Raw genomic sequence first — 26,236 nt, forward strand, 5'->3', positions numbered from 1 at the left:
AAACAGTTCTGGAACTCGAGGTACTGGCTTCTCTAAACCAGCAGTGTAGCTACAACTCCATGAGGGCGATTTGTGTTCACACCACCCCATTAGCCCTTCCCAACTGGGGATTGCTCCCAAGGGGCCGTGACCCTCTAGCTCACACCGACGGTGGCAATGGACTGCAATGAGGGAGAGTGCAGCTTCACGGGCGAGTTTCCAGGTTCTCCTCCCGCTGCAGAATTACTGGCTTGCATTACCCATGGCCGACTGAAAAACAGGCCCAGATCTGGGAACGCAAAGATTCCGTGATCGCAAGTGGCTTCCCTTCACAGAGAGGGCCAAGCTCCGTCTGCACTTCCCGCTACCTTGGGTAACAAAAAACAAGTGTGGTCACACACCCCTCCCGCCCTGGTCAGTATCTCTTTAAAATTCAAAGTACAGAAGTGCAAAGGGACTTGGGGGTCCTCGTGCAGGATACCCTAAAGGTTAATCGGCAGTAAGGAAAGCGAATGCTATGTTGGCATTCATTTCGAGAGGTATAATGTATAAAAGTAAGGATGTGTTGATGAGGCTCTATGGGGGACCAGTGAGACCTCATTTGGAATACTGTGTGCAGTTTTGGGCCCCTGATCTTAGGAAGGATGTACTGATGTTGGAGAGGGTTCAGAGAAGATTTACGAGGATGATTCCCGGAATGAAAGGGCTGACAGACAAGGAGTGTTTGTCAGCTCTTGGACTGTATTCACCGGAGTACAGAAGAATGAGAGGGGACCTCACAGAAACATGTCGAATGTTGAAAGGACTGGACAGAGTAGATGTGGCCAAGCTGTTTCCCTTGGTGGGTGAGTCCAGGACGAGAGGGCACAGCCTTAGAATTAGAGGGTACCCGTTTAGGACAGAAATGAGGACGAATTTCTTTACCCAGAGGGTCGTGGATTTATGGAATCCATTGCCACGTACAGCTGTGGAAACCCAATCATTGGGGGTGTTTAAGGAAGAGATTGATAGGTATCTAATTAGTCAGGGTATCAAGGGATATGGGGAAAAGGCCAGGAATTGGGGCCAGGTGGGAGAATAGTTTAGCTCATGGTGAGGTAGCAGAGCAGACTCAATGGGCCGAACGGCCTGCTTCTGCTCCTTTATTTTGTGATCTCTTCTCCTCCCCCTCCCGTCGGGCAGAAGATACAAAAGCCCGAGAGCACGTACCACCAGGCTTGAGGACAGCTTCCATCCCACTGTTATCGGACTCTTGGACAATAAAGATGAACTCTTGATCTCCCAATCTACCTTGTCGTGGCCCTTGCACCTTATTGTCTACCTGTGCTGCACTCTCTCTGTAGCTGCAACATCACATTGTTTTCTTTCTGCTACCCCGACGTACTTGTGTATGGAATGATCCGTCGGGATGGCACGCAAACAGTTTTTCCGCAGCATCTCTGTGCACGTGACAATGAAAAACCAATAGCAACATTGGAAAAAAAGACGATAATTCTGCAGCTTAATCAGTTATACCCACCCAGGAGACTCACTCACAGTGCCAGTGTTTGCTTGCTCCCCGTAGTGTTCCCCAACACTGCCCTCTGGCAGGGCACCCCCACCCCGGAGCCTGCACCACGCAGCTCAGGACGACACAGGAGCTCAGTGGAGAGTCATGGAGCAATGCAGCACAGACACAGGCCCTTCGGCCCAACCAGTCCATGCTGACCACCCAAGCTAGTCCCAATTCCCCGCATTCGGCCCATATCCCTCTAGGCCCCGCCCCTCAGTGTACCTATCCAAGTGCTTCTCAAAAGATACCATCGTACCTGCCTCAACCACTTCCTCTGGCAGCTCGTTCCATCGACTCACCGCCCTGTGTGAGAAAAAGTTGCCCCTCTGGTCCCCTTTTAATCCTTCCCCCTCCCCCCCTCAAGTTTTGGACTCCCCTACCCTGGGGAAAAGACTTAACCATTCACCATATCGATGCCTCTGATCATTTTGAACGCTTCTATCAGGTCGTCCCTCATTCTCCTACATTCCAAGGCATAAAGACCTAGCCTGCCCAACCTCTCCCGACAACTCAGGCCCTCTGGTCCTGGCGACGTCCTCGTAAATGTTCTCTTTCCCGTACTAGGGTGACCAAAACCGTACACAGTATTCCCAAGTGTGGCCTCGCCAACGGCTGCAACAGAGCGTCCCAACTCCTGTACTCAGTGCCCTGACTGAAGGCCAGCGCGCCAAATGCCTTTCCCACTGCCCTGTCTGCCTGTGACGCCACTTTCAACATTCTTGGTGCTTGTGCTCCTCGGTCCCTCTGCTCTGTTACACTCCCTCGTGCCCTACCGTTCATAGTACAGGTCCGACGCTGGCTTGACTTTCCAAACTCCATCGCCATTCCGACCAACAGAAGGGCTGCCTTGATGTTGGAGGTGAAAGGAACACACCACTGCTGGTTTATACTAAAAGAATAGACTTTTTATTAATTAAGCACTGTATCTTCCACCCTTATAACAGCACAGCTTGAACCATCAACAACTACTCAGTTCCCCTCATTGTTTTCCCTTCAGAGAAAAAAAAATCACTTATTCTCAACATAACATCGATACAATTACTAAGTAGCAATAGATGAGGGGGTTTTCTTTCGCTGGTGGATTGGGGGGGCGGGGTGGGGTTGGGAGAAAGGATTACACCGGACATTATTCACTATGGTGTGATAAAGAGCAGAGGGGCGCGGAGGGCAATCATCTGGGGAAGCAAAAAACTCCGGGGTTGGGGAGTAAAAATCATCCTGAAGTAATCATGGGGGTGGGGAAGGGGGTGGGGCAACTTCACCTCACAAAATGCTTATATGCGTACACAGATAGAAATAAACATGGAGTAAATGGAAGGGGGTGATATTGAACAGCGTTTTTCTTCTTTATTTCTTTTTTTTTACGTTGACTATCTGAAAGCCTACAAGTCTCGGGAGAGGGGTGAGGGGGCGGAGGAAAACTAGGAATTAGTTGGGAGGGAAAGATGGAACAGGGAGTGGAAAGTCAGGAACTTAAAACTCGTTCGCTTGTCGGTTTGGGAATCGAAGGGGCGGGTACGGAAAGGTTTATTGGCGCAAGTTAATGTTTTCATTACAGCAAAAAAAAAGGGAAATTATAAACCTGGTGTTGACACTGCACTGTGGAGAACAGGACAATATCAAATCATTTACTAAGGTTAACAAGAACAAACAGAATTGTAAAGGATATACAAGTGGGATTAACGATTTTTTTTTGTCGGTTTTTAAATATACATATTAATTTTTTTAAGAAAAAAATCTACGCTGGCTTCAAATTTTTAGTATCTCTTGTAAATTAATAGTCGATATCCATGTGTGTATTCCAGTAGACAGTTAGTTACTGAAAGTAATTCAATGTCTTGTGAACTCCACTGCTGTCAGTTAATAGAATTTATACTAAAATAAATCCAGCAGGAAGCAAATTCAGGGTTCCAGACTCACACTGCTGATTTAGAAGCACAACAATTATCACCAAAATATTTTGGGTGGGTGAGGGATGGGTGGGGGCTAAAGGGGACTTGCTCATGCAAGATGGGGACACTCAGTCCGGTGTGTCTGACCTCTGCAACAGGAGAAGCCACAGCCCCCACGACACTGCGAAGGCATTTTTTCCCCCAAGGGCGAGTTAGTTTCGCGAGTCAAGAAGGGGACCCCTGCGGTTGTTTTGCTTGTGAAAGCGTCTCTCCGCCCTCGGGAGAGGGGCTGCCGGATTATCCGCCAGGGGCGGACAATTTGCAGACATGGTGGCCCGCCATGGAAAGCCCCCCCCTCCCCCGGTGGTATGAACACTCAGTCCGGACTGTGCCCTGCTTCGATGGGCAAACAAAAAGGTTCAGAGACTGGACACGCACACACTCGCACACACACGCTCACAGTCACACTCACAACCACACACACACCCCCCAAACTCTATGAGTGGGTGCTAGCATGCATATTTAGTTATGCACAGAGAACCAGCCAAATGATTAGTGTGCTCTGATTGCGAGTTCATGTCGGAAAAGGAAATCATTGTTTCGCTTGTTGCCGTCTCGGGTCTCGCTGTCCTCGTTTCTGACCCGACATAATTCTATTTTGCTCGTTTTCACAGAAGGCTAATTAAATCGCATCAGTTATTCGGAAGAATCTGTGAGCTAACCTTGTGGATAGACGGGGTGGGGGGGGGAGAGAGAGAGAGAGAGAGAAGCGGGGGAGAAACAAGCATTGCGTTTGCAACACAAGTGGCTCCAATCCAACGTGGCAGAGACCCTCTCGTTAAGGATGATTCATTGGTACAAAAAGTTTTCAAGGAGTACCTCCGGGACATTTTCTCTCTCTCTCTCTTCCCCCTCACTGGATGCACCCTCGCCAAAACTTGTCACTGGAGAGCTCACATTGATGCACGGTACAGTTCTGGTGGGATTTAGTCTATTCCTGCAGAGAATGGGTCTTTGTAATAACACGGCTACAGTGTCGGTGGATCGATAGGTCTGTCATTGTATAACTGGGGCACAGTACTGATGGGGACAGGTATCACTGTATAACACTGGGGTACAGGATCACTGGGCAGAGTTCTGCGCACTCTGTGAAGGTGGCCACAGTACTGCTGGGCGGTCTGTCACTCGTGGAGCTTGGGAGTGGAACTGGTGAGGAAGGGACATGTCTGTCACTGTACAATGCAAGGGCAGTTGCTGGGTGTTGATCTGCCACTGTATAACCTGGGTGCAGCACTTAAGTACTGGCTGGTCACTCACTGCACAGGGTACTGGTCTGTTGCTGTCAGAGGGCAGCAGTGATGCTCAAGGATCAGGGTGAGGGTGGGGAAGGTTTACTGCATGAAGCCACAGGACAAGAGGGAGCCCCGAGCGGGGGGGGGCACAGCTCGCTCAGGGAAGGGGAGATGGGGCAGTGGGTTCTGTCCCACTCTGCCTCCTCCTCCACCCCCCGACAATCCGTTCAGCCGAGGGGGCTCTGAACAAACCCCGTGGCAAATCTGGCTGCAAACCGTGAGGGGGACAGGGAGTGCCACACTTCCTTTGCACGGGTGTGGCTTCGAGGAGCGGGAGGTGGAAGAGGGAATGCCTCGGGCACCCCCTATCCCCAACAAAAAAAAACGGACTGGAGCTTGCAATTTTTAAATTTTTTTTAAAAAAAACCAAAAAGAACAAATCTGTTTGACTGCCACCCTCCCCCCACCGCCCCCTGGAAGCCTCAGATGGAGGGAGAAAGGGCAAAGCAATATTGCAACTCAGCAACTGGAGGCCTTGAAGCTGTGCAATTAAATCACAGCTGATAGGGTATCTGCTCCACCTATCCCACTGCTCTGTGCATTCCCAGACAGGTCTAACCTTGCCCTCTGAGGGACGGGTGGCCAATGGCATGTGTGTTTCTTTTTTTTTGAGGGGGGGGGGGGTAGTTCCAGAACTGCATGACCCCTTGACTTTCCAGTATCGCCTGCGAGTTAGGAAGAGGGGGAACTTCTCATTTGAATGTGCCGGGACCTGGAATAGGGAGGGAGATCTTAAATATATATACATATATTTTTTAAATAAAATGTGGTCTGCTCCTGCCTGGCTGGGAACGAGAAGAGGGGAAAGGGGAACAGGGTGAGCGAAGAGTTCAGCTCTGTTCCACCTCTCCCCCCTCCTGCTTCCCATCGTGGGAAGGGCAGTGGATTGGGGGGCCAGGGTGGGAGAGCAGGCAATTAACTGCCCGCACTGAGGTGGTGACTGATTAATGCCTTTTCTTTCGAGATGCATCAAGTTAACCTTCCTGTTGTCACTGGGTCCGGTGCAGATTGCAACACGCAGTACTGGTCTCCCATTTGGGTCCCCCTTGCGCCCCCTCCCACCAGCTACACCCCAGCCCGCTGCCCCAATCCGGGATGGAACTCAGGTTCCAGGTCTTAACAGCAACCCGGCAGGATCATTTTGATCTTTTGAAAAAAAAGGGAAAAAAAAAGATCAAATCTGATGCAAAGAGACAGAACCGTGGCAACAAGAGGATAAAAACTACATTTTTTTGCAAAGACAAGAATCCCACCACAGGGTTTTTAGGCAGGCACGGGGTCCTGGGACTGTAGGGGAGAGCCCAACTCCGGTTCCCCTTGCCACAGAACTCTATCTTGGGTTTTACACGGTATGGTATAGAACGGAGCAAAGCCAATTTTTTTTTCTGGCAGCGGTGGGGGGGGGGTCCTCCTAACTGATAAACAGGAGACTTTGGCACCAGCCCTGTCCGCTCCTGAGCGCAAGGCGTGTTGGACGAGGAGGGGGTTCAACTCGCCTGCCCACAGGTCCAGAGGAGGAAAGAGCAGGGTCCTGGAGGGGGACAGAGAGTGGATTATTCCCCAGTGACATGGAGACACAAGGGACTGCAGATACTGGGATCTGGAGCAACACACAAAGCACTGGAGGAAGTCAGCAGGTCAGGCAGCGTCTGTGGGGGGGGGGGGGGGAAATGGACATTTCTGGTCAAGACCCTTCATTTCCCTCCACAGCCACTGCCTGACCTACCAAGTTCCTCCAGCGCTTCGTGCGTACGTTTCCCAGAGACCGGCTGCACACTTTTGTTTTTATTGATTTGACCAGGAGGCAGTGCTGATGGCACTGGGCAGGGAGGTGGCCTGGGTAGGGGGTGCAGGAGGCGAGGGGCTCCTGTCAGCTGACGGTGGGAGTGAACTGATGCTCCTCGAGGCTCCTCACCAACAGGGAGTTCTATCGGCCCGCATGCGGTGTCTGAGGCAAATCCTCCATGGGCACACACATCAGTGCCCAATTTAAAAGCCGCACCCCCCCCCCTCCATTCCCCCTCCTTCTGGCCCCGCACTATCTGGGCACTGGGAGCTAACTCCTCCTGCATCTGGGAATTGTGCTGGGGTTTGATCTGGCTCAGGAGCTGGGGGAACCCCAAGGTGGCTCACAGAAGTCCCTGGGACCCAGAGAGCTGTTGGTAGTGGCGGGGGGGGGCGGGGCAGTGGCGGAAGGGAACGACAGACAATTCCCGAGACCCATTCGGGAAATGGCAGCCGATTCCCCAGATCCGGTCGGGAACGGCGGCAGACTCCTGAGATCTGAGACCCAGTCGGGAACAGCGACCGATTCCTGAAACCCAGTTCGGAATAGTGGCATCTGCGCTCCCGACAATCAGCTGGGAACCACAGCACCCAATTCCCTGGACCCGGGAACCAGTTGGGAATGGCAGCTGATTCCCCAGATCCTGTCGGAAACGGCAGCAGATTCCCAAGACCCAGGCGGGAAACGCGGCCAATTCCCGGAACCCAGCCGGGAACAGCGGTTCCTGACACCTGGCTGGGGAAACGGCCGCAGCTGATTCCCGAGAGCCGGAATGCTGTCGGGAACAGGAGTGTGGCCCTTCCTCGCTCTCCACTCCCAGCTGACTGAGCATCGTCACCGCTCAGCAAAAGAATTTTTTTAAAAAAAAAATAATCACGATCTCTGGGAACTTTAATAACCGGGGAACGTGTCACCTTGCACCCACCCCCTCCCCAGGCCCCCACCCTCCCTCTTTACAAATCTCATTTATAGCTGTAGTACACTACCAGTGCACAAAAAAAGTCCCAAGTCTTGGGCAGACCAAAAATAAATTAATCTGCTACTTCTTTGCAACATTCATGCCCCTTAACAAGGCCATTCGAAAAGAGCTTTCTTCAGGGAAAAAAAATTAAAAATTAAAATGCGCATTTCCGATTATAGACCCCCACCCCAGGACTGCAGCTATACTGCAGTGGGGATACGTGCCAAGCCTCCCGCCCCCGGGAGAGGGAGGGAGGGAGGTAGGTGTGTGTGTCTGTGTGTGTCCAGCCGTGCCATGCCCCTCCTTGCCCACCCCCAGTTACGCCGGTGAAGATCCAAACAGCTGCAGCCGCTGGGAACTGGGAAACAAAAGTGAGAAGATGCTGGGGAAAACCCAGGTCAGGCAACTGTTTGGGGTGCAGGGATTCACTTCCCACGGAGGTGAGACTGGGGGAGGGAGGGGGAGGGAGGGAGGGGGAGGGAGGGAGGGGGAGGGAGGGGAGGGGGGAGGGAGGGAGGGGGAGGGAGGGAGGGGGAGGGAGGGAGGGGGAGGGAGGGAGGGGGAGGGAGGGAGGGGGAGGGAGGGAGGGCAGAGAGAGGGGGAGGGAGGGAGGCAGAGAGAGGGGGAGGGAGGGAGGCAGAGGGAGGGGGAGGGAGGGAGGGGAGGCAGAGGGAGGGGGAGGGAGGGAGGCAGAGGGAGGGGGAGGGAGGGAGGCAGAGGGAGGGGGAGGGAGGGAGGCAGAGGGAGGGGGAGGGAGGGAGGCAGAGGGAGGGGGAGGGAGGGAGGCAGAGGGAGGGGGAGGGAGGGAGGCAGAGGGAGGGGGAGGGAGGGAGGGGGAGGGAGGGAGGCAGAGGGAGGGGGAGGGAGGGAGGCAGAGGGAGGGGGAGGGAGGGAGGCAGAGGGAGGGGGAGGGAGGGAGGCAGAGGGAGGGGGAGGGAGGGAGGCAGAGGGAGGGGGAGGGAGGGAGGCAGAGGGAGGGGGAGGGAGGGAGGCAGAGGGAGGGGGAGGGAGGGAGGCAGAGGGAGGGGAGGGAGGGAGGCAGAGGGAGGGGAGGGAGGGAGGCAGAGGGAGGGGGAGGGAGGGAGGCAGAGGGAGGGGGAGGGAGGGAGGCAGAGGGAGGGGGAGGGAGGGAGGCAGCGGAGGGGGAGGAGGGAGGAGGGAGGCAGAGGGAGGGGGAGGGAGGGAGGCAGAGGAGGGGGAGGGAGGGAGGCAGAGGGAGGGGGAGGGAGGGAGGCAGAGGGAGGGGGAGGGAGGGAGCAGAGGGAGGGGGAGGGAGGGAGGCAGAGGGAGGGGGAGGAGGAGGCAGAGGGAGGGGGAGGGAGGGAGGCAGAGAGGAGGGGGAGGGAGGGAGCAGAGAGAGGGGGAGGGAGGGAGGCAGAGAGAGGGGAGGGAGGGAGGCAGAGAGAGGGGGAGGGAGGGAGGCAGAGAGAGGGGGAGGGAGGGAGGCAGAGAGAGGGGGAGGGAGGGAGGCAGAGAGAGGGGGAGGGAGGGGGAGGGAGGGAGGGAGGGAAGCAGAGAGAGGGGGAGGGAGGGAGGCACACACACAGGTCCTGGGACACCATTGGCCAATGCAATGAGATCTGAAACAGGTTCAAGCCCACTGACACTGGTCTTGAGAGCACCAGCCGACTGTTGTCCCTGGGTCAACGAGCCACTGAGTTCCAATCCCAGCTCCCTGTCCCCTGGGGGGTGGAGAGGGGCTTGGCAATGGGGGGAGGGGGGTGGGGTTTGAACCCGGCAAACCACCCTTTTGCAATCGGAAACACGCATTTTTCATTTCCTTTTTTTTTAAACCGAAAGAAAAGGAGAGAGAGAGAGAGAGAGAGCGCAAGTGAAAACTGCGCCCCGGGGGCAGGCAGCCTCTACTCCTCTGTCTGCCGCACAGCACTGGCCGCTCTCTGTTCCCAGTGGCAGGTGTCGTCAGCATTTAGTGCCATTGAACTGAGAAATACTATTGCAAAGGTCACTGTCTTTCTTTAAGGCACTTGGCGATAGTGCGGGAGGCTGGGTCTCCTGCTCCCCTCTTGGCGCTTGCCGTTCAGCTGGGACGGGCAGTCAGCGGGGCTCAGGGCCGGCTCGGAAGTCGTCTCTGCCTCTGCCTCCGCCTCCGCCACCCCCTCCTCCTCCGGCGTGGGCTGCTCTGGCGGACAAAGGGCGGGGATCCCCTCGCTCGGCGCCGTCGGGTGAGTCTTGCAACAGCGAGGTGAAAGGAGAGGGAGACAGACAGACAGAGGGGGAGGGGGAGAGAGAGAGAGAGAGAGAGAAAAAAGGGACCCCATTAACACAGGCAGAGGAGGAAAGGGACTCGTGACCCCACCGGCGCAGTCGCGAGCTTGCAGTTACCTGGCTGTCTTCGGTGGAAGCAGCCGCTCCGTTTTTAGTGCTGGTCCCTCGGGTCCCTTTCATAGACGGCGCTGTGTCCTTCACTTGCCTGACGGTGGGAGAGGAAGAGAGAGGGAGAGACAAGTAGAGTCTGGCATCAGCTTCGGACCAAGGGAACAGCTCACGGGAACACCCAACCCCCTCCCGGCACGTCCACATCCCCTGCCTGCAGCGCCCAAGTTGTATCCTGACTAGTTGCTTCACGGCCTGGTACAGCAATTCCAATGCACGGGAACGCAAGAGGGCGGTGGACACATCCCTCCCCACCACTGACAGCAATCTACAGGAGGTGTTGTCACAAGAAGGCAATATCTATCATCAAAGATCGCCACCATCCGGGCCGCACCACCTTCTCGCAGCTACCGTCGGGCAGGAGGTACCGAGGCCTGAAGTCCCACACCACCAGGTTCAGGAACAGCTACTTTCCTTCAACCATCATGTCCTTGAACCGACCAGCATGACACTAACCCTACCTCAGCAACGGAACACTACGGACCACCTCTTGCAGTACCGTGGACTTGTCTCTAGTTGTGCCTTTGCTTTGGTGGTAATGTCTTGTTTTCTCTTCCGTCTTGTGTAATTTATACCGTGTGTTGTCTGTACCTCTGTGCCTGTGATGCTGCTGCAAGTTTTTCATTGCACCTGCACCTCACCGTACTTGTGCACATGACAATACACTCAACTTGATAATGAGCTGTGCACCGAACGAGTCAGCACAGAAAGAGGCCACTCCGCCCATCTAACGGAGGCTGGTTCACTGCACAACCAACTCTGCTCGTCCCTCTTCCCTCCCCCCACCGAAGCACCGGTGAGGTGAGTTGGCAAGTTCTCCCGTAACTGCGGGGACCCCCCCCCCCCCCGCCGAGTGCTCCCATTCCTCCCACGTCCCAATTTCGTGGGCGGGTCGGTGGGTTAATCGGCCACTGTGGAATCGCCCCCAGTGCGTCGCGGGCGAGGATGGGATGGGTTGGTGGGAATGTGGGGGAGAATGAACAGGATTGGTGTCAATGGGCACTCACATGGTCTAGTAGGGCCGTTGACAGGCCGAAGGACCCCCCACCCCGATTCTGCGATCGATGACCAGGCACTTAGCAACTCCCTTCTCAAACTCGCAAGTGAATCTGCTCCTGGTGCCCTTCACGACCTGTTGCATAGAAACATTCTCCCCCCCCCACCGCCACTCGCTCTGCCAATGAACTCTGCCAAAACTCTCGCCCGTTCCAAAGGCCCCCCTTCACCTTCCCTGCTCCAAGGAACGGAACCTCGGCCTCCCCACGGAACACAAGGCTCAAGGACACCTCCTGTCCCGCTGTCATCAGACCCTTGAACTGACTTCTCATACACTAGACAATAGGAGCAGAAGTAGACCATTCGGCCCTTCGAGTCTGCATCGCCATTTTGAGATCATGGCTGATCCTCAACAATCAATATCCTGTTCCTGCCTTGTCCCCATATCCCTTGATTCCCCTATCTATAAGAAACCTATCTAGCTCCTTCTTGAAAGTGCCCAGAGCATTGGCCTCCACTGCCCTGAGGCAGTGCATTCCACAAATTCACAACCCTCTGGGAGAAGAAATTTTTCCTCACCTGTCCTAAATGGCCTAGCCCTTATTCTTAAATCATGCCCCCTGGTCCTGGACTTCCCCAACATCTGGAACATACTTCCTGTCTCTATCTTGTCCAATCCCTTAATAATCCTGTATGTTTCAATCAGATCCCCTCTCAATCTTCTCGATTCCAGCGTGTACAATCCCAGTCTCTCCAACCTCTCAGCATAAGACAGTCCCGACATCCCCGGAATTAACCTCGTAAACCTACGCTGCACGCCCTCTATAGTCAGGATATCCTTCCTTAACCCTGGAGACCAAAACTGTACACAATACTCCAGGAGTGGTCTCACCAGGGCCCTGTACAAATGCAAAAGAATCTCTTTGCTTTTGTACTCAATTCCCCTTGTAATACAGGCCAACATTCATTTTAGCCTTCATCACTGCCTGCTGCACTTGCTCATTCACTTCCAGTGACTGATGAACGAGGACTCCTAGATCCCTTTGTATTTCCCCCTTACCTAACCCCACACCACTCAGATAATAATCCGCCTTCCTGTTCCTGCTCCCAAAGTGGCTAACCTCACACTTATCCACATTAAACTTCATCTGCCAAGTATCTGCCCATTTACCCAACCTATCCAAATCACCTTGAATTCTCCTAACTTCCTCTACACATGTCGCACTGCCACCCAACTTTGTATCATCAGCAAACTTGCTAATGTTATTCACAATGCCTTCATCTAAATCATCAACATAGATCGTAAACAGCTGCCGTCCCAGCACCGAGCCCTGTGGCACCCCACTAGTCACGGCCTGCCATTCTGAGAAACATCCATTCACCCCTACCCTTTGTTTCCTATCCACCAACCAGTTTTCTATCCATGTTAATACCCGCCCCCCAATTCCATGAGCCCTAATTTTACCCACCAATCTCCTGTGCGGCACTTTATCAAATGCCTTCTGAAAGTCGAGGTACACAACATCCACTGAATCTCCCTTGTCTATTTTCCTGGTTACATCCTCAAAAAACTCCAGTAGATTAGTCAAGCATGATTTGCCCTTGGTAAATCCATGTTGACTCGACCCAATCCTATCATTGCTATCCAAATATGCCGCTATTTCATCCTTAATAATGGACTCTAGCATCTTCCCCACCACAGATGTTAGGCTAACTGGACGATAGTTCCCCGTTTTCTCCCTCCCTCCTTTCTTAAAAAGTGGGGTAACATTAGCCATTCTCCAATCCTCAGGAACTGACCCTGAATCTAAGGAACATCGGAAAATGATCACCAATGCATCCACAATTTCTAGAGCCACCTCCTTTAGTACCCTGGGATGCAGACCGTCTGGACCTGGGGATTTGTCAGTCTTCAGCCCCATTAGCCTACCCATCACCATTTCTTTCCTAATGTCAATCCACTTCAGTTCCTCTGTCACCCTCTGCCTTTTGTCCATCCTTACCTCTGGGAGATTTCTTACGTCTTCCCCCGTGAAGACAGATCCAAAGTACTTATTAAATTTGACTGCCATCTCCCTGTTTCCCGTAATAATTTCACCTGATTCAGTCTTCAAGGGCCCAACATTGTTCCTAACTAACTTCTTTCCCTTCACATACCCAAAAAAGCTTTTGCTATCCTCCTTAATATTCCTGGCTAGCTTGCCTTCGTACCTCATTTTTTCTTCCCGAATTACCTTTTTAGTCAAATTCTGCTGCACCTTAAAAATTTCCAATCTTTCTATCTTCCCACTCAGCTTGGCTCTGCCATACTTCTTCCTTTTTAACACAATGCTATCTCTGACTTCCTTTGTCAGCCACGGTGGCCCCTTTCCCCTCTGAGTTTTTCCTTCTCTGGGGAATAACAGAGATGAATACAACAGAGATGAATGCTTGATCTCCCGATCCACCTCATCGTGGCCCTTGCACTTTGCCTGCACTGCACTCTCTGTGTGACTGTGACACTATTCTCTGCATTGTTTTTCCCCTTTCGTACTACCTCGATGTACTCGTGTATGGAATGATGTGTCTGGATGGCACACAAACAAAAGTTTTTCACTGTATCTTGGTACACATGGCAATAACAAACCAAGTAGAGGAATGGCTCAAACCCTGGGCGAGGCCAAAAACTGGCCACAATGTTTGGGCTAGGGCTGAGCCAGTGTTCAATAGAGGGCATAGTGTGGCTCCCTCACCATGACTGACTGTGGACTTCAGGAATGGGAAGGAGGGTGAACATGCGCCAGTCGACATTGGAGGGGAAAATCGGCGGTGGAGAGGGTCAGCAGCTTTCAAATTCCTGGGCATTGACATATCGGATGACTTGCCCTGGGCCCGGCATATAGATGCGATCACAAGGAAGGCACACCAGCGTTTTTACTTTCTTAGGAGGTTCGGCTTGTCACTGAACACCCTTAACAGACTTCTACAGATGGTTGAAATGCAAGACAAGTTTTTCCACTGTACCTTGATATATGTGACAATAATAAACCAATTTTGTAAGAAGCTACAGACAGCAGTGGACTCAGCCCAATGCATCACAGGCACATCCTTCCCCACCATCGGGAGTATCTACAGGAAGGTAACAGCCATCAAAGATCCCCACCATCCGGGCCGTGCCATCTTCTCGCAACTACCATCGGGCAGGAGGTACAGAAGCCTTAAGTCCCCACACCACCAGGTTCAGGAACAGCTACTTCCCTTCAACCATTCGGTTCTTGAACCAACCGGCACAACCCTAATCACTGCCTCAGTACAGCAACACTGGGACCACTTTGCACTACAATGGACTTTGTTTTTTTTTTTGGTTTTAATTGTGCTCTTTGTATAATTTATGTTTTCCTTGTGAATGCTGCTTACCTGATGCTCTGTGCCTGTGATGCTGCCGCAAGTAAGTTTTTCATCGCACCTGAGCACAAATGTACTCATGCACATGACAATAAACTTCGACTTTGACCTTGACCTCCCCCGGCAGCATGAAGGGGGGTGGGCTTGGGTCAAGAAGCCAGCGGGACCCCCGAGGCCGGACTTACCCTCTCCCGTGGCCCCCGACGGAGATGACCTGCAGGTTGAGCGATCCCCGGCCTCGAGCCGGTCGGCTGCCTGCCCACTGGCCCACCACCATGCCGGCGATCTCCAGCTTCCCTCCCTGCGAGATCTGCTGGATGCCTGGATCAGAGAGAGACAAGCAGCAGGGTAAGCACACGAGCCACGGGAGGAGACTGCCACCGGGACAATCCTTTCACCCTCCAAAATATCCGTCAACCTCAGGCTCCCCAAAACAACTCAGACCATCTCAGCGCAAGGTGGCCGTGCCCTCGTGCATTGGGAAGTGGATTGGAAGTTCCTGAACCCCCCAGCCTCGGAATATCACTGCAACCCACATGTGAATATCATATCACACAGGTACAGTTCTGGTTGCCCCAGTTGGCAGCTTTGGAGAGGGTGCAGAAGAGGTTCACCAGGATGCTGCCTGGATTAGAAAGCATGAGCTATAACAAGAGGTTGGACAAACTTGGGTTGTTTTCTCTGGAGGGGAAGAGCCTGAGGGGAGACCCGATAGAGGTTTATAAAATGATGAGAGGCATAGATAGGGTAGACAGTCAGAATCTTTTTCCCGGGGTAGAAATGTCAAGTACCAGAGGACGTGCATTTAAAGTGAGGGGAAACTTTAAAGGAGATGTGCAGGGCAAGTTTATTTTAAACATAAAAAGTGGTGGGTGCCTGGAATGGGCTGCCAGGGGTAGCGGTGGAAGCAGATATGACAGTGGCATTTAAGAGGCAGTTAGATAGACACATGAATAAGCAGGAAATGGACAGATCTGGATCACGTGCAGGCAGAAGAATTGGCATTGCGTTCAGCGCAAACATTGTGGGCCGAAGGGCCTGCTCCCGTGCTGTACTGTTCTATGTGACCTCTTGGGAGTATTACGAGAGATTCTGGTCATCACACTAAGGATGTGGTTCCGCTGGTGGGTGCAGAGGTGGTCCCCCAGGATGTTGCCTGGATTCACCTCAGCGCTGTCCTAACCAAGAGCAGGGCTGCCTGTCCAATCTCCCTCATGGAGCATCCTGTGCAGTTCTGATTGACGCACTGTGGTCTGGCCGACTGCTGGAGAGGTTCATTGGAGGTTCATCAGGAGGTTGCCTGGACTGGAGGACTTTAGTTATGGGGAGAGATTGGATAGGCTCAGCTCATTTTCCTGGGAGCAAAGGAGACAGAGGATGGAAGTATGTAAGATTTATGAGAGGCGTAGATAGGCAGATAGTTAGAATTTTTTCCACCATGATCAGGGTACCAAAAACAAAATGGTGCAGGTTTAAGGTGAGAGGAAGGAGTTTTAAAGGGGATCTGAGGGACAACATTTTTTTTTTAAAAACTGAGTGGCTGATATCTGGAACTCACTCCTGGAGGAGGTGGAATCAGATGCAATTACTATGTTCAAGAGGAATTTAGACACGTACTTAAATAGGCAAGGGAGAGACCAAATGCAGGCAAATGAGATTAGTGTAGATGGGAAAAGGTTGGAATGGATGTGGGGGCCCGTTTCTGTGCTGTATGGCCAGGACTCTGACGCAAGGACACGACAGTCATGCTCTGGGCAATAGACGCACATTTGCAACAGAGTTTAATTCCAGCACCACACCAAGCTGTCCTCAAGGCCCGCTAAAAGTGTTCATTCACAAGGACCCCTTGCTCAGGCATAAAGGAACAAGTGTGCGGTCTAAAGTGAGGGAAGCAGAGAATTGTTCAGTGGGGGTGAGAGAGGGGGGAACTGGTTTCTGCTGTGGAAAGGAGCCACAGGGTGGGGATGGGGGGCACGGTGGAGAACGAGGGTCAGGCGGAAGGAAGCAACTGCTCACACAACTGGGGTTGTCCCGCTCCATGCTTGGGGAAAGAGTCCAGATCCCTGGGTTCTGGGATAAAGGAATTTGGGAATATTGGGAGCAATACAGACCAGCCTCGATCTAGCTGGTGGCAAGTTCTTCAGCTGTTCCTTGCCAGTCTCAAACCCGTGACAAGTAGACGTGGGAATGGATACTGAACCAGCAGTGTGGGTTTGAACGTTTAAGCTCTATCCACCAAACCAAACTACCATCTGGCTGCTCAAAACATGCTCACCCAGAAGGAAAATTATTCAGACAGAATCCGGCCATGCAGTGGGTAGAGACGTGTGCATGCGTGTGTGCGTCTCTGTGTCTGTGGAGCTTGCACGTTCTCCCTGTGACCGTGTGGGTTTCCACTGGGTGTCTGGATCCCTCCCACTTCCCAATGATGTGCAGATTGATTGGGTTGGTGGGGTGGGGTTTAAATCAGACGTTGTAAATTGCCCCCAATTGTATGAAGGGATTGGGGGAGAATTGAGAGGGGAAATGTACACATGCAGATGTAAATGCACATTGGCTGAGAATGGAGGCACATGGACATTGCGTAGGCAGAAGGGACGAGTTTAGTTAGGTGCTTAACTAGTTCAGCACAATGCTGTGGGCAGAAGGACCTGTCCCTGTGCTGTACTGTCACGTTCTCTATAACAGAAGGAAACTTGGGGAGAATCGATTACAGGGAAAGTCAGTGGGGGTAAAGCATTGCTCAGTGAGCTCAGGGGTCCCTCCTATGTCATGTGACAGCGAGGAGTGATGGGATGTCTCATACGGAGGGATGAAATCCAGTCACAAAATTTTAGGGAGCAGGAACAGAGGCTGATTCACCTCACACACCAGCCTGCATACGTGCAGAGCAGGAGACAGGGGCTGCCTGAAGAGACGCACCAGTAAGGATCAGAGAGGAATGCCTGCCACTTTACCTGAAGACTGACATGGGTGGGGTGGGTGCCTCACCCTGTCTCAGACCACCAAAAGGTGTTCGGGGCACGGCCTGCTATTGCAGGAACCACAGAAGGCAACTGGCACACAGCAAGCTCCCACAAAGTGGGGGGTGGGGGGGGGGGGGGGGGGGTGAAAGTAACCCAGGTTTGTTGGGTTTGGGGCGAGTGGTTGCAGGGCAGCGGAGGTTTGAACCCAGAACCAGGATCGATGCTGTGTCCGCCCAGGGAGCCACAGAAACGGACTGCGAGCCCCTCTCGTCCCACCCACCACTGTCCCCCCCACCCCACCCCCGAGAGACGTAACCGGAAGTGTCAGCACGCATTACGATATCACGGAGCGAGCGTGAACTCACCAGCGAAACCCCGCCCCCGGCCCTGAGGGTGCGGGACCGGCCCGAAGGAGCGGCCGTACATGGGCATGGGATAGAAGGGCGCCATCATGGGGGGCACAAAGGCCGGCGGGGGCATCGAGGGGGGCAGCATGGGTTGCCGGCTCAAACTCAGCCCTTCCAGGATGCTCTGCCTCATCTTCTCCACCTTGGCAACCTGATCAGCCTAGATCGGAGGGGGGCGAGGGGGGGGAAGAGAAGGCAGGTGGGTGAATGTTAGGACCGCAAGAAACTGCAGAGAGTTGTGGACACAGCCCAGTGCGTCACGGACACCAGCCTCCCCTCCTTGGACTCTGTCTTTACCTCTCATTGTCTCAGTGAAGCAGCCGGCATAATCAAAGACCCCACCCACCCGGGTCATTCTCTCTTCTCTCCTCTCCCATCGGGTAGAAGATACAGGAGCCTGAGGGCACGGACCACCAAGCTTAAGGACAGCTTCTACCCCACTGTGATAAGACTATTGAATGGTTCCCTTATACAATGAGATGGACCCTGACCTCACGATCTACCTTGTTGTGACCTTGCACCTTATTGCACTGCACTTTCTCTGTAGCTGTGACACTTTACTCTGTACTGTTATTGTTTTTGTATAGTTGTTACTACATCAATGCACTCTGTACTAACTCAATGTAACTGCACTGTGTAATGAATTGACCTGTACGATTGGTATGCAAGACAAGTTTTTCACTGTACCTCGGTACAAGTGACGATAATAAACCAATACCAATACAGAGCCCACAGCCCTCCATTTTCCTTACATCCATGTGCCTATCCAAGTCTTTTAAATGTTGTATTGTATCAGCCTCTACTACCACCACCCCCAGCAGTGTGTTCCAGGCACCCACCACTGTGTAAAAAAACCTACCTCTGACATCTCCCCTAAACTTTCCTCCACTCACCTTAAACAGATGTCGTCTGGTATTGGCCATTGCCACCCTGCGGAAAAGGTGCTGGCTGTCCAGTCTATGCCCTCGATCTTAGACATCTCTATCGTTGCCTCTCGTCCTCCGTCGCTCCAAAGAGAAAAGCTCCAGCTTGCTCAACCTTTCCTCATAAGACGTGTTCTCTAATCCAGGCAGCATCTTGTTGAATCTCCTCTGTACCCTCTCTGAAGCTTCCACATCCTTCCCATAGTGAGGTTACCAAAACTGAACACAATACTGAACAAAAGTGTGGCCTAACCAGAGGTTGAAAGAGCTGCAACATTGCCTCGTGGCTCTTGAACTCGGTCCCCTGACTAATGAAGGCCAGCACACTATATGCCTTCTTAACCACCCGATCAACTTGTGTGGCAACTTTGAGGGATCTATGGACATGGACCCCAAGATCTGTCTGCTCCTCCACACCGCTAAGAATCCTGCCATTAACCTTGCACTCCGCCTTCAAGTTCGATCTTCCAAAATGTATCACATCACACTTTTCCAGATTGAACTCCATCTGCCACTTCTCCGCCCAACTCTGCATCCTGTCTATATCCCATTGTAACCTACGACAACCTTCTGCACTATCCACAACCCCTCCAACCTTGGTGTCATCTGCAAACTGACTAACCCACCCCTCTACTTCCTCATCCAAGTCATTTATAAAAATCACAAAGAGCAGGATTCCCAGAACAGATCCCTGTGGAATGCCGCTAGTCACTGACCCCCAGGCAGAACATGCTCCATCTACTACCACTCTCTGCCTTCTGTGGGCAAGCCAATTCCAAATCCACAGAGCCAAGTTTCCATGGATGCCACGTCTCATGACTTTCTGGATGAGCCTACCATGGGGAACCTTGTCAAATGCCTTACTAAAATCCATATACACCACATCCATCGCTCTACCTTCATCAATTTGTTTCGTCACCTCCTCAAGAAACTCAAATAGGCTCGTGAGGCATGATCTGTCCCTCACAAAGCTATGCTGACTATCCCTAATGAGATTATGCTTCTCCAAATGCTCGTAAATCCTGTCCCTAAGAATCCTCTCCAATAGTTTTCCCACCACTGATCTATAATTCCCAGGATTATCCCCATTACCTTTCTTGAACAACAGAACAACATTTGCCATCCTCTAATCCTCTGGCACCACTCCTGTGGCCAGGAAGAACGCAAGGATCGTCATCAATGCGCCAGTAATCTCTTCCTTCACTTCCCGTAGTAACCTGAGGTATATCCTGTCTGGCCCCGGGGACTTATTTATCCTGATGTTTTTCATTAGCTCCAATACTCCCTTTTTCTTAACCTCAACATGGTCAAGCACATTCGCCTGTTCTACGCTGCCCTCACATTCAAAGTCACTCTCCCTGTTGAACATTGAAGCAAAGTATTCATTAAGGACCTCCCCCACCTACCTCCACCTCCAGGCATGTTTCGCCCTTTATCCCTGAGCAGTCCTACCCTCACTCTCATCATCTTCCTTTTCTTCACATACGTGTAGAACGCCTTGGAGTTTTCCTTAATCCTACTCGCCAAGGACCTCTCATGTCCTGGCTCTCCTAAGTCCCTTCTAATGCTTCTTCCTGGCTACCTTATAATTCTCAAGTGTCCTGCCTGTTCTTTGCTTCCTTCCTCCTCATGACTAAATGTTCCACCTCTCGTCAACCATGGTTCCTTCACCCTACCCTCCTTTCCCTGTCTCAGTGAGACAAATATATCCAGAACCCCACGCAAGTGGTCCCTAAACAACTTCCACATTTCTGATGTGCATTTTCCTGAAAACATCTATTCCCAATTTACTCTCCCAAGTTCCTGCCTAATATCATCGTAATTAGCCCTCCCACAATTAAATACTTTCCCATATCGTCTGCTCCTGTTCTTGTCCATGGCCGTGCTAAAGGTCAGGGGGTTGTGGTCACTTTCTCCGAAATACTCACCCACCGAGAGGTCTGTCACCTGACCAGGTTCATTGCCTCGTACTAGATCCAGTACGGCCTCTCCTCTAGTCGGCCTGTCTACATACTGTGTCAGGAATCTTTCTTCGACACACCGAACAAATTCTGCTCAATTGAAAACTTTTGCACTAAGGAGGTGCCGATCAATATCAGGGAAGTTGAAGTCACCCCTGACAACCCTGTTATTTTTGCATCTTTCCAAAATCTGCTGACTTATCTGCTCCTCAGTGTCCCGGTGGCTACTGGGGGGTGGGGGGGGGGGCTCTGTAGAATACTCCCAATAGAGTGATCGCTCCCTTCCTGTTTCTGACTTCCACCCACACTGACTCAGTAGGCGATCCCTCCATGACCTCCTCCCTCTCTGCAGCTGTGATACTATTCCTGATTAGCAATGCCACTCCCTCCTCCCCTTTTTACCTCCCTCCTTATCCCTTTTGGAACATCTGAACCCCAGAACATCAAGCAGCTAATCCTGCCCTTGTGACAGCATCGTAATTCCATGTACTGATCCATGCTAAGTTCACCACCCTGATTCTTAATACTTCTCGCATTAAAGGAAATACTTTTCAACCCATCCAACTGACTGCGTTTATCCACTGCCCATCCTTCCTCACAGTCTCTCTGCACATTGCATCTACCTTTACATAACTGTTCCATCTGACCTGACACTGGTTCTCATCCCCCTGCCAACCTGGTTTAAACCCTCCCCAACAGCTCGAGTAAACCTGCCCACAAGGACGTTGGTCCCCCTCGAGTTCAGGTGTAAGCCGTCCCTTTAGTACAGGCCGTACCCTCCCCAGAAGGGATCCCAATGATCCACAGATCTGAAACTCTGCCCCCTGCACCAACTCTTCAGCCACGCATTTGTCTGGAAGCCATCAAGCGCTGCAGAGATCCTCATTTCCTCTCCCCATTGTATCAAAGCAACCTCACAAACCAAACTCCTTTAACGTGCGAAGACTTGTGTGCCAAGTAGGAGCATGGTAGCTAATTAAAGGGAGAAGAACCCTAATGAATGTGGACAAACCATGGTTACTCCACAGCAGAGCTGGACGCAACACGAGGGAACATGGCACAAAAGGTATCACTTGCTCCAAGCACTTACAACTCCGAATCTGCTCTATTTATCCGTACACCATTCCTCCCCAAGGTGCTAACCTTACTTGAATGTTAATGCTGACCACTTCTACTCTCCTGAAGCCTGTCACTGCATGCTCACTGAAACATTTCAACGTTCAATTTGCAAACCTAGGGGGTTGAGTGGGAGAGCTCGTCGGGTTAGCTGCCTGCCTCACAGCTCAGGAGACCCGTGTTCAATCCCAACCTCGGGGGCTGTCGAAGTGAGTGTGTGGAGTCTGCACGTTCTCCCTGTGAGTTTCTCGTGGGTTGAGCTCCAGTTTCCTCCCACATCCCAAAGACGTGCGGGTTGGTGGGTTAACTGGCTGCTGCAGATCACCCCTCGTGTGTAGGTGAGTGGTGGAATTGGGGAATATGGGCAGAATAGTTTCCAGGGGAAAATTCATGGGGTCCTTCTACATCGTAAGGAGATATTGAATTTACCTGCTACCATCAGAGCAAGGTGACAGCCACATCTCAGGGGCTCGACTTGCTTTTGTTTCCAGCAACACCGGTTAAACGTAATGGACCCTGGACACAAGGAACTCTGCAAATTGTTTGTGGGATTGTCGGTATTCAAACTAACCAGCAGAACCGTCCCCTTAAGTAGTGTACCAGCCGAGTTGCTTGTCCGAGGATGCAGAGTATGATATGGCTATGTTCCCTCATGATCTCGACTTGCAACTGCGTTTACAGGCAGAATTCCTATTCTAATCGTTGAACCTTGACGTAAAACAATCCAGACCAAAAAGAAAGATGAACTTTGAGCTAAGCAGCACACACTCAGAAGAGAATTATTAATGCACACTGTGGTCACTCTCCTTTGAGGACACATGAGACTGCAAGAAACTGCAGAGGAGTTGTGGACACAGCTCGGCACACCATAGAAACCAGCTTCCACTACACTTCTCGCTGTCTCGGTAAAGCAGCCAACATAATCAAAGACGCCACCCACCCCGGATATTTTCTCTTCTCCCCCCTCCCATCAGGCAGAAGATACAAAAGCCTGAAAGCACGTACCAGCAGGCTCAAGGAGAACTTCTATCCCGCTGTTATAAGACTATTGAACGGTGCCCTCGTACGATAAAATGGACTCTTGACCTCACAATCTACCTCGTTACGGCCTTGCACCCTACTGTCTGTCTGCACTGCGCTTTCTCTAACTGTAACACTATTCTGCATTGTTATTGTTTTCCCTTGTACTACCTCAATGCACTGATGTGATGAAATGAACTGTATGGATGGCAAGCAAAACAGTTTTTCCACTGTACCTCGGTACATGTGACAACGATAAACCAATCCAATCCAAGGCAGATAGAAAAGGCAAGTATAGCCTTTGGATGGAGCAAGCTTAGCAGTCTGTGAATAACCGTACCAAAACATTCCTCATTTTAAAGTTACATATTTTGTCCTTCTAAATGATTAAAAGCAATGCTTGCAGCAACTGGGAAGGAATGGGGGAGGGAAGTAGACTTGTGTCTGGAAAGAAAGAATCTCTTGACAGTACTAGCAGAAATAAGGGTAAACAATAAACAGCATATCGGAGCCACTGCAGCACAACTGATGTCTGGAGGATGTAACTGCAGCGTGACGTGTTTACATAGGAAATTGCTATTACACCCAAGTCCTTGTTATCCGCGAGGGGCAGGGTCATAAACCTCCCAGGGAGAACCACAAATACAGATACAGGTCCTCCCCGTACATATCAACCAGCATTTGGGAGACCGGCAGGATGGATTTCTGGCTGCTGTGGGCATTCTCTGCCGGGTAGGAATGGGGTAGTTCCACGTGTCTTCTCTCTCGAACACCCCCACCCCACCCGGTGGCACTCATTGAAGCAGCAAACTGCAGGGTCATCAGCGCAACTACCCATCATCCCAACATGGGTGGGTTTGCATCCAGAGTCAGGGTGGGGTGAGGCAGGGGCTGGCAGGTGATAGGTGGAATGTCTCCGATTGTGTCTTTTTCTTATTGCATAGTCTTGTTTTTGCAGTTTTTCTCCCCCACTGTATAGTATAATCTTATGCATAATTTATTTTCTGTGTGTTGCTGGAACCTACTTGCCTGTGATGCTGCTGCAAGTTTCTCATTGTACCAGGACATCACCGTACTTGCGCACATGACAATAAACTCGACTTTAAGGGGGATGACAAGCAGGCGGAGCTGGAGAGGGGTGGAGATGTACATCATTGTCTGGTATGGAAACTCCAATGCACAGGAACGCAAGAGGTTGCAGAGAGTGGTGGGACTCGGCCAGTTCCACCACAGTGCACAGCTCTCCCCACCGTCGAGGACATCTGCAGGAGATGATGTCTCAGGAAGGCGACATCCATCATCAGGGACCCCCACCCTCTTCTCGATGCTGCCATCGGGCAGGAGGTACAGGAGCCTGAAGACCCACACCTCATGGTTCAACAGCAGCTTCTTCCCCACTGCCGTCAGGTTCTTGAACCGATCTGAGAAACCCCAACACTCCCCTGGACCACATTTCATTTTCTCTCTCTCAATGTGCACCAATGCCATTATGTTTATTTTATTTTTGTCGTGTTATGTATGATTTATGTTAATTTATAACTGTCATGTGCTGTGCTGCTACCGCAAAAAGCTAATGCTCACGGCATTTATACCCTGGGTGTGTATGCCCATGATGATAAACTTAGTGGGAGACAGAGGCTAGTGATAGGTAAAAACAGGCAAGGGGGGGAAAGAAAGGGGCAGATGGAGGCAGGTGGGGGAAGTGAAGACACAAGGCTAGAAGGTGATAAATGCGTGAGACACAAGAGGCTGAATGTTGGTATTTCACCACTTGCCCACTCGAGAGATCCACCTTAGGGCTAACAAGACACCAGAGTAAAATGCAGTGCTTACCAACACTCTCAGTAATACACAGCGAGCCTCACCATCTTAAGTCAGAGGATAACAAGGACTTGAGTGTATAAGCACACAGTTGGGAACTTACAACAGGCCAGCTGACTATCAAAGCATGCCTCACGAGAACAGGTTGAGGGAATTCGGCCTTTTCTCCTTGGAGTGACGGAGGATGAGGGGGGACCTGATAGAGGTGTATAAAATGATGAGAGGCATTGATCGTGTGGATAGTCAGAGGCTTTTTCCCAGGGCTGAAATGGTTGCCACAAGAGGACACAGGTTTAAGGTGCTGGGGAGCAGGTACAGAGGAGATGTCAGGGGTAAGTTTTTTACTCAGAGTGGTGGGTGCGTGGGATGGGCTGCCGGCAACGGTGGTGGAGGCGGATACGATAGGGTCTTAAGAGACTTTTGGATAGGTACATGGAGCTGAGAAAAATAGAGGGCTATGGGTAAGCCTAGTAATCTCTAAGGTAGGGACATGTTCGGCACAGCTTTGTGGGCCGAAGGGTCTGAATTGTGCTGTAGGTTTTCTATGTTCTTCAGTGTATAAGGCCTTGAGTGTATAAGCACACACCTGGGAACTTGCAACAGGCCAGCTGACTATCTAGGCAAAGGACGTTGATAACATTCGATCGAAGGCAGAGAAGCATACCTGACCGTCGCAGAGGTCAATCAGAGGGGCTTTCTCACGGGTGGCCCTCACCAGCTTGCTGTGGAGAAGTTTCCCATCGAAGTAGATCCAGGGGCAGCAGTGCTCCCAGGGGATGGGCTGCCCACAGGCATCGTTGGCGAAGAGGGCAGTGTCGACGCCACTCATGAACAAGGCCGCCAGCTGGATCCCACGGGCATCCAGTTTGTCGATCTTGACTCAGGAAGAGCAACAGGTAACACGTTCAGGTTAGAACAGCCAGCGATGGGTTCAAAGCTTGCCCCCACCCCCCACCAAACCGGCTTGCCGCGAAGGTTACAGCACGTGGAGGCCAGGCTATTCGACTAGGTGAAGCACCACTGCTGTGCCTCACCACTGGCACATCCAGACCAATGAAACGCTGGCCTTCATTAGTTGGGGCATTGAGTATGGGAGCCGGGAAGTTGTGTTGCAGTTATACAAGACGTTGGTGAGGCCTCGCGGAGTATCGTGTACAGTTTTGGTCACCCTGCTATAGGAAAGATGTTATTAAACTAGAAAGAGTGCAGAAAAAGATTTACTAGGATGTTGCCCGGACTTGGGGGCCTGAGTTACAAGGAGAGGTTGCGTGAACTAGGACTTTATTCCCTGGAAAGTTGGAGGGGTGACCTGATAGAGGTATATGAGATCATGAGGGGCATAGACAGGGTGAAAGCATGTAGTCTTTTTCCCAGGAAGGGGGAGCAGGTGCTAAAAACAAGAGAGCATAGGTTTAAGATCAGAGGCGAGAGATTTAAAAGAGATATCAGGGGCAAAGGGTGGTGCGTATTTGGAATGAGCTGCCTGAAATAGTGGTTGAGGCGGGCACATCAGCAACATTTAAAATCCATCCAGGTAAGTACACGGATGGGAGAGGTTTAGAGGGCTATGGGCCAAACGCGGGCAGGTGGGACTAGCTCACTGGGCAACACAGTCAGCATGGATGAGATGGGCTGAAGGGCCTGTTTCTGTGCTGTAGGACTCTAAGAACACTTCTGGTCTCCACTGTACATAAACAAAGACAGAGAAGGGAATTAAAAAAACATA

The 26,236-nt window shown here is 51.8% G+C and overlaps 1 protein-coding gene across 1 annotated transcript in view; it reads right to left on the reverse strand.

The window, feature by feature from the left end:
• Positions 1 to 8,893: 8,893 nt before the first annotated feature.
• The window catches only part of fam120c (family with sequence similarity 120C), a 64,938-nt gene continuing 47,595 nt past the window's right edge, over positions 8,894 to 26,236 (reverse strand). The window contains exons 13-17 of the mRNA XM_052009057.1: positions 25,175 to 25,384; positions 17,628 to 17,829; positions 14,482 to 14,617; positions 9,866 to 9,953; positions 8,894 to 9,711 (exon numbers count right to left, since the gene is read on the reverse strand). Of these exons, the coding sequence (XP_051865017.1) occupies positions 9,499 to 9,711; positions 9,866 to 9,953; positions 14,482 to 14,617; positions 17,628 to 17,829; positions 25,175 to 25,384 (849 nt within the window). The 3' untranslated portion in view covers positions 8,894 to 9,498. The remainder of the gene's footprint in view (positions 9,712 to 9,865; positions 9,954 to 14,481; positions 14,618 to 17,627; positions 17,830 to 25,174; positions 25,385 to 26,236) is intronic.

This window comes from Pristis pectinata, chromosome 43 (genome assembly GCF_009764475.1).
Source record: "Pristis pectinata isolate sPriPec2 chromosome 43, sPriPec2.1.pri, whole genome shotgun sequence".
Taxonomy (NCBI): domain Eukaryota; kingdom Metazoa; phylum Chordata; class Chondrichthyes; order Rhinopristiformes; family Pristidae; genus Pristis; species Pristis pectinata.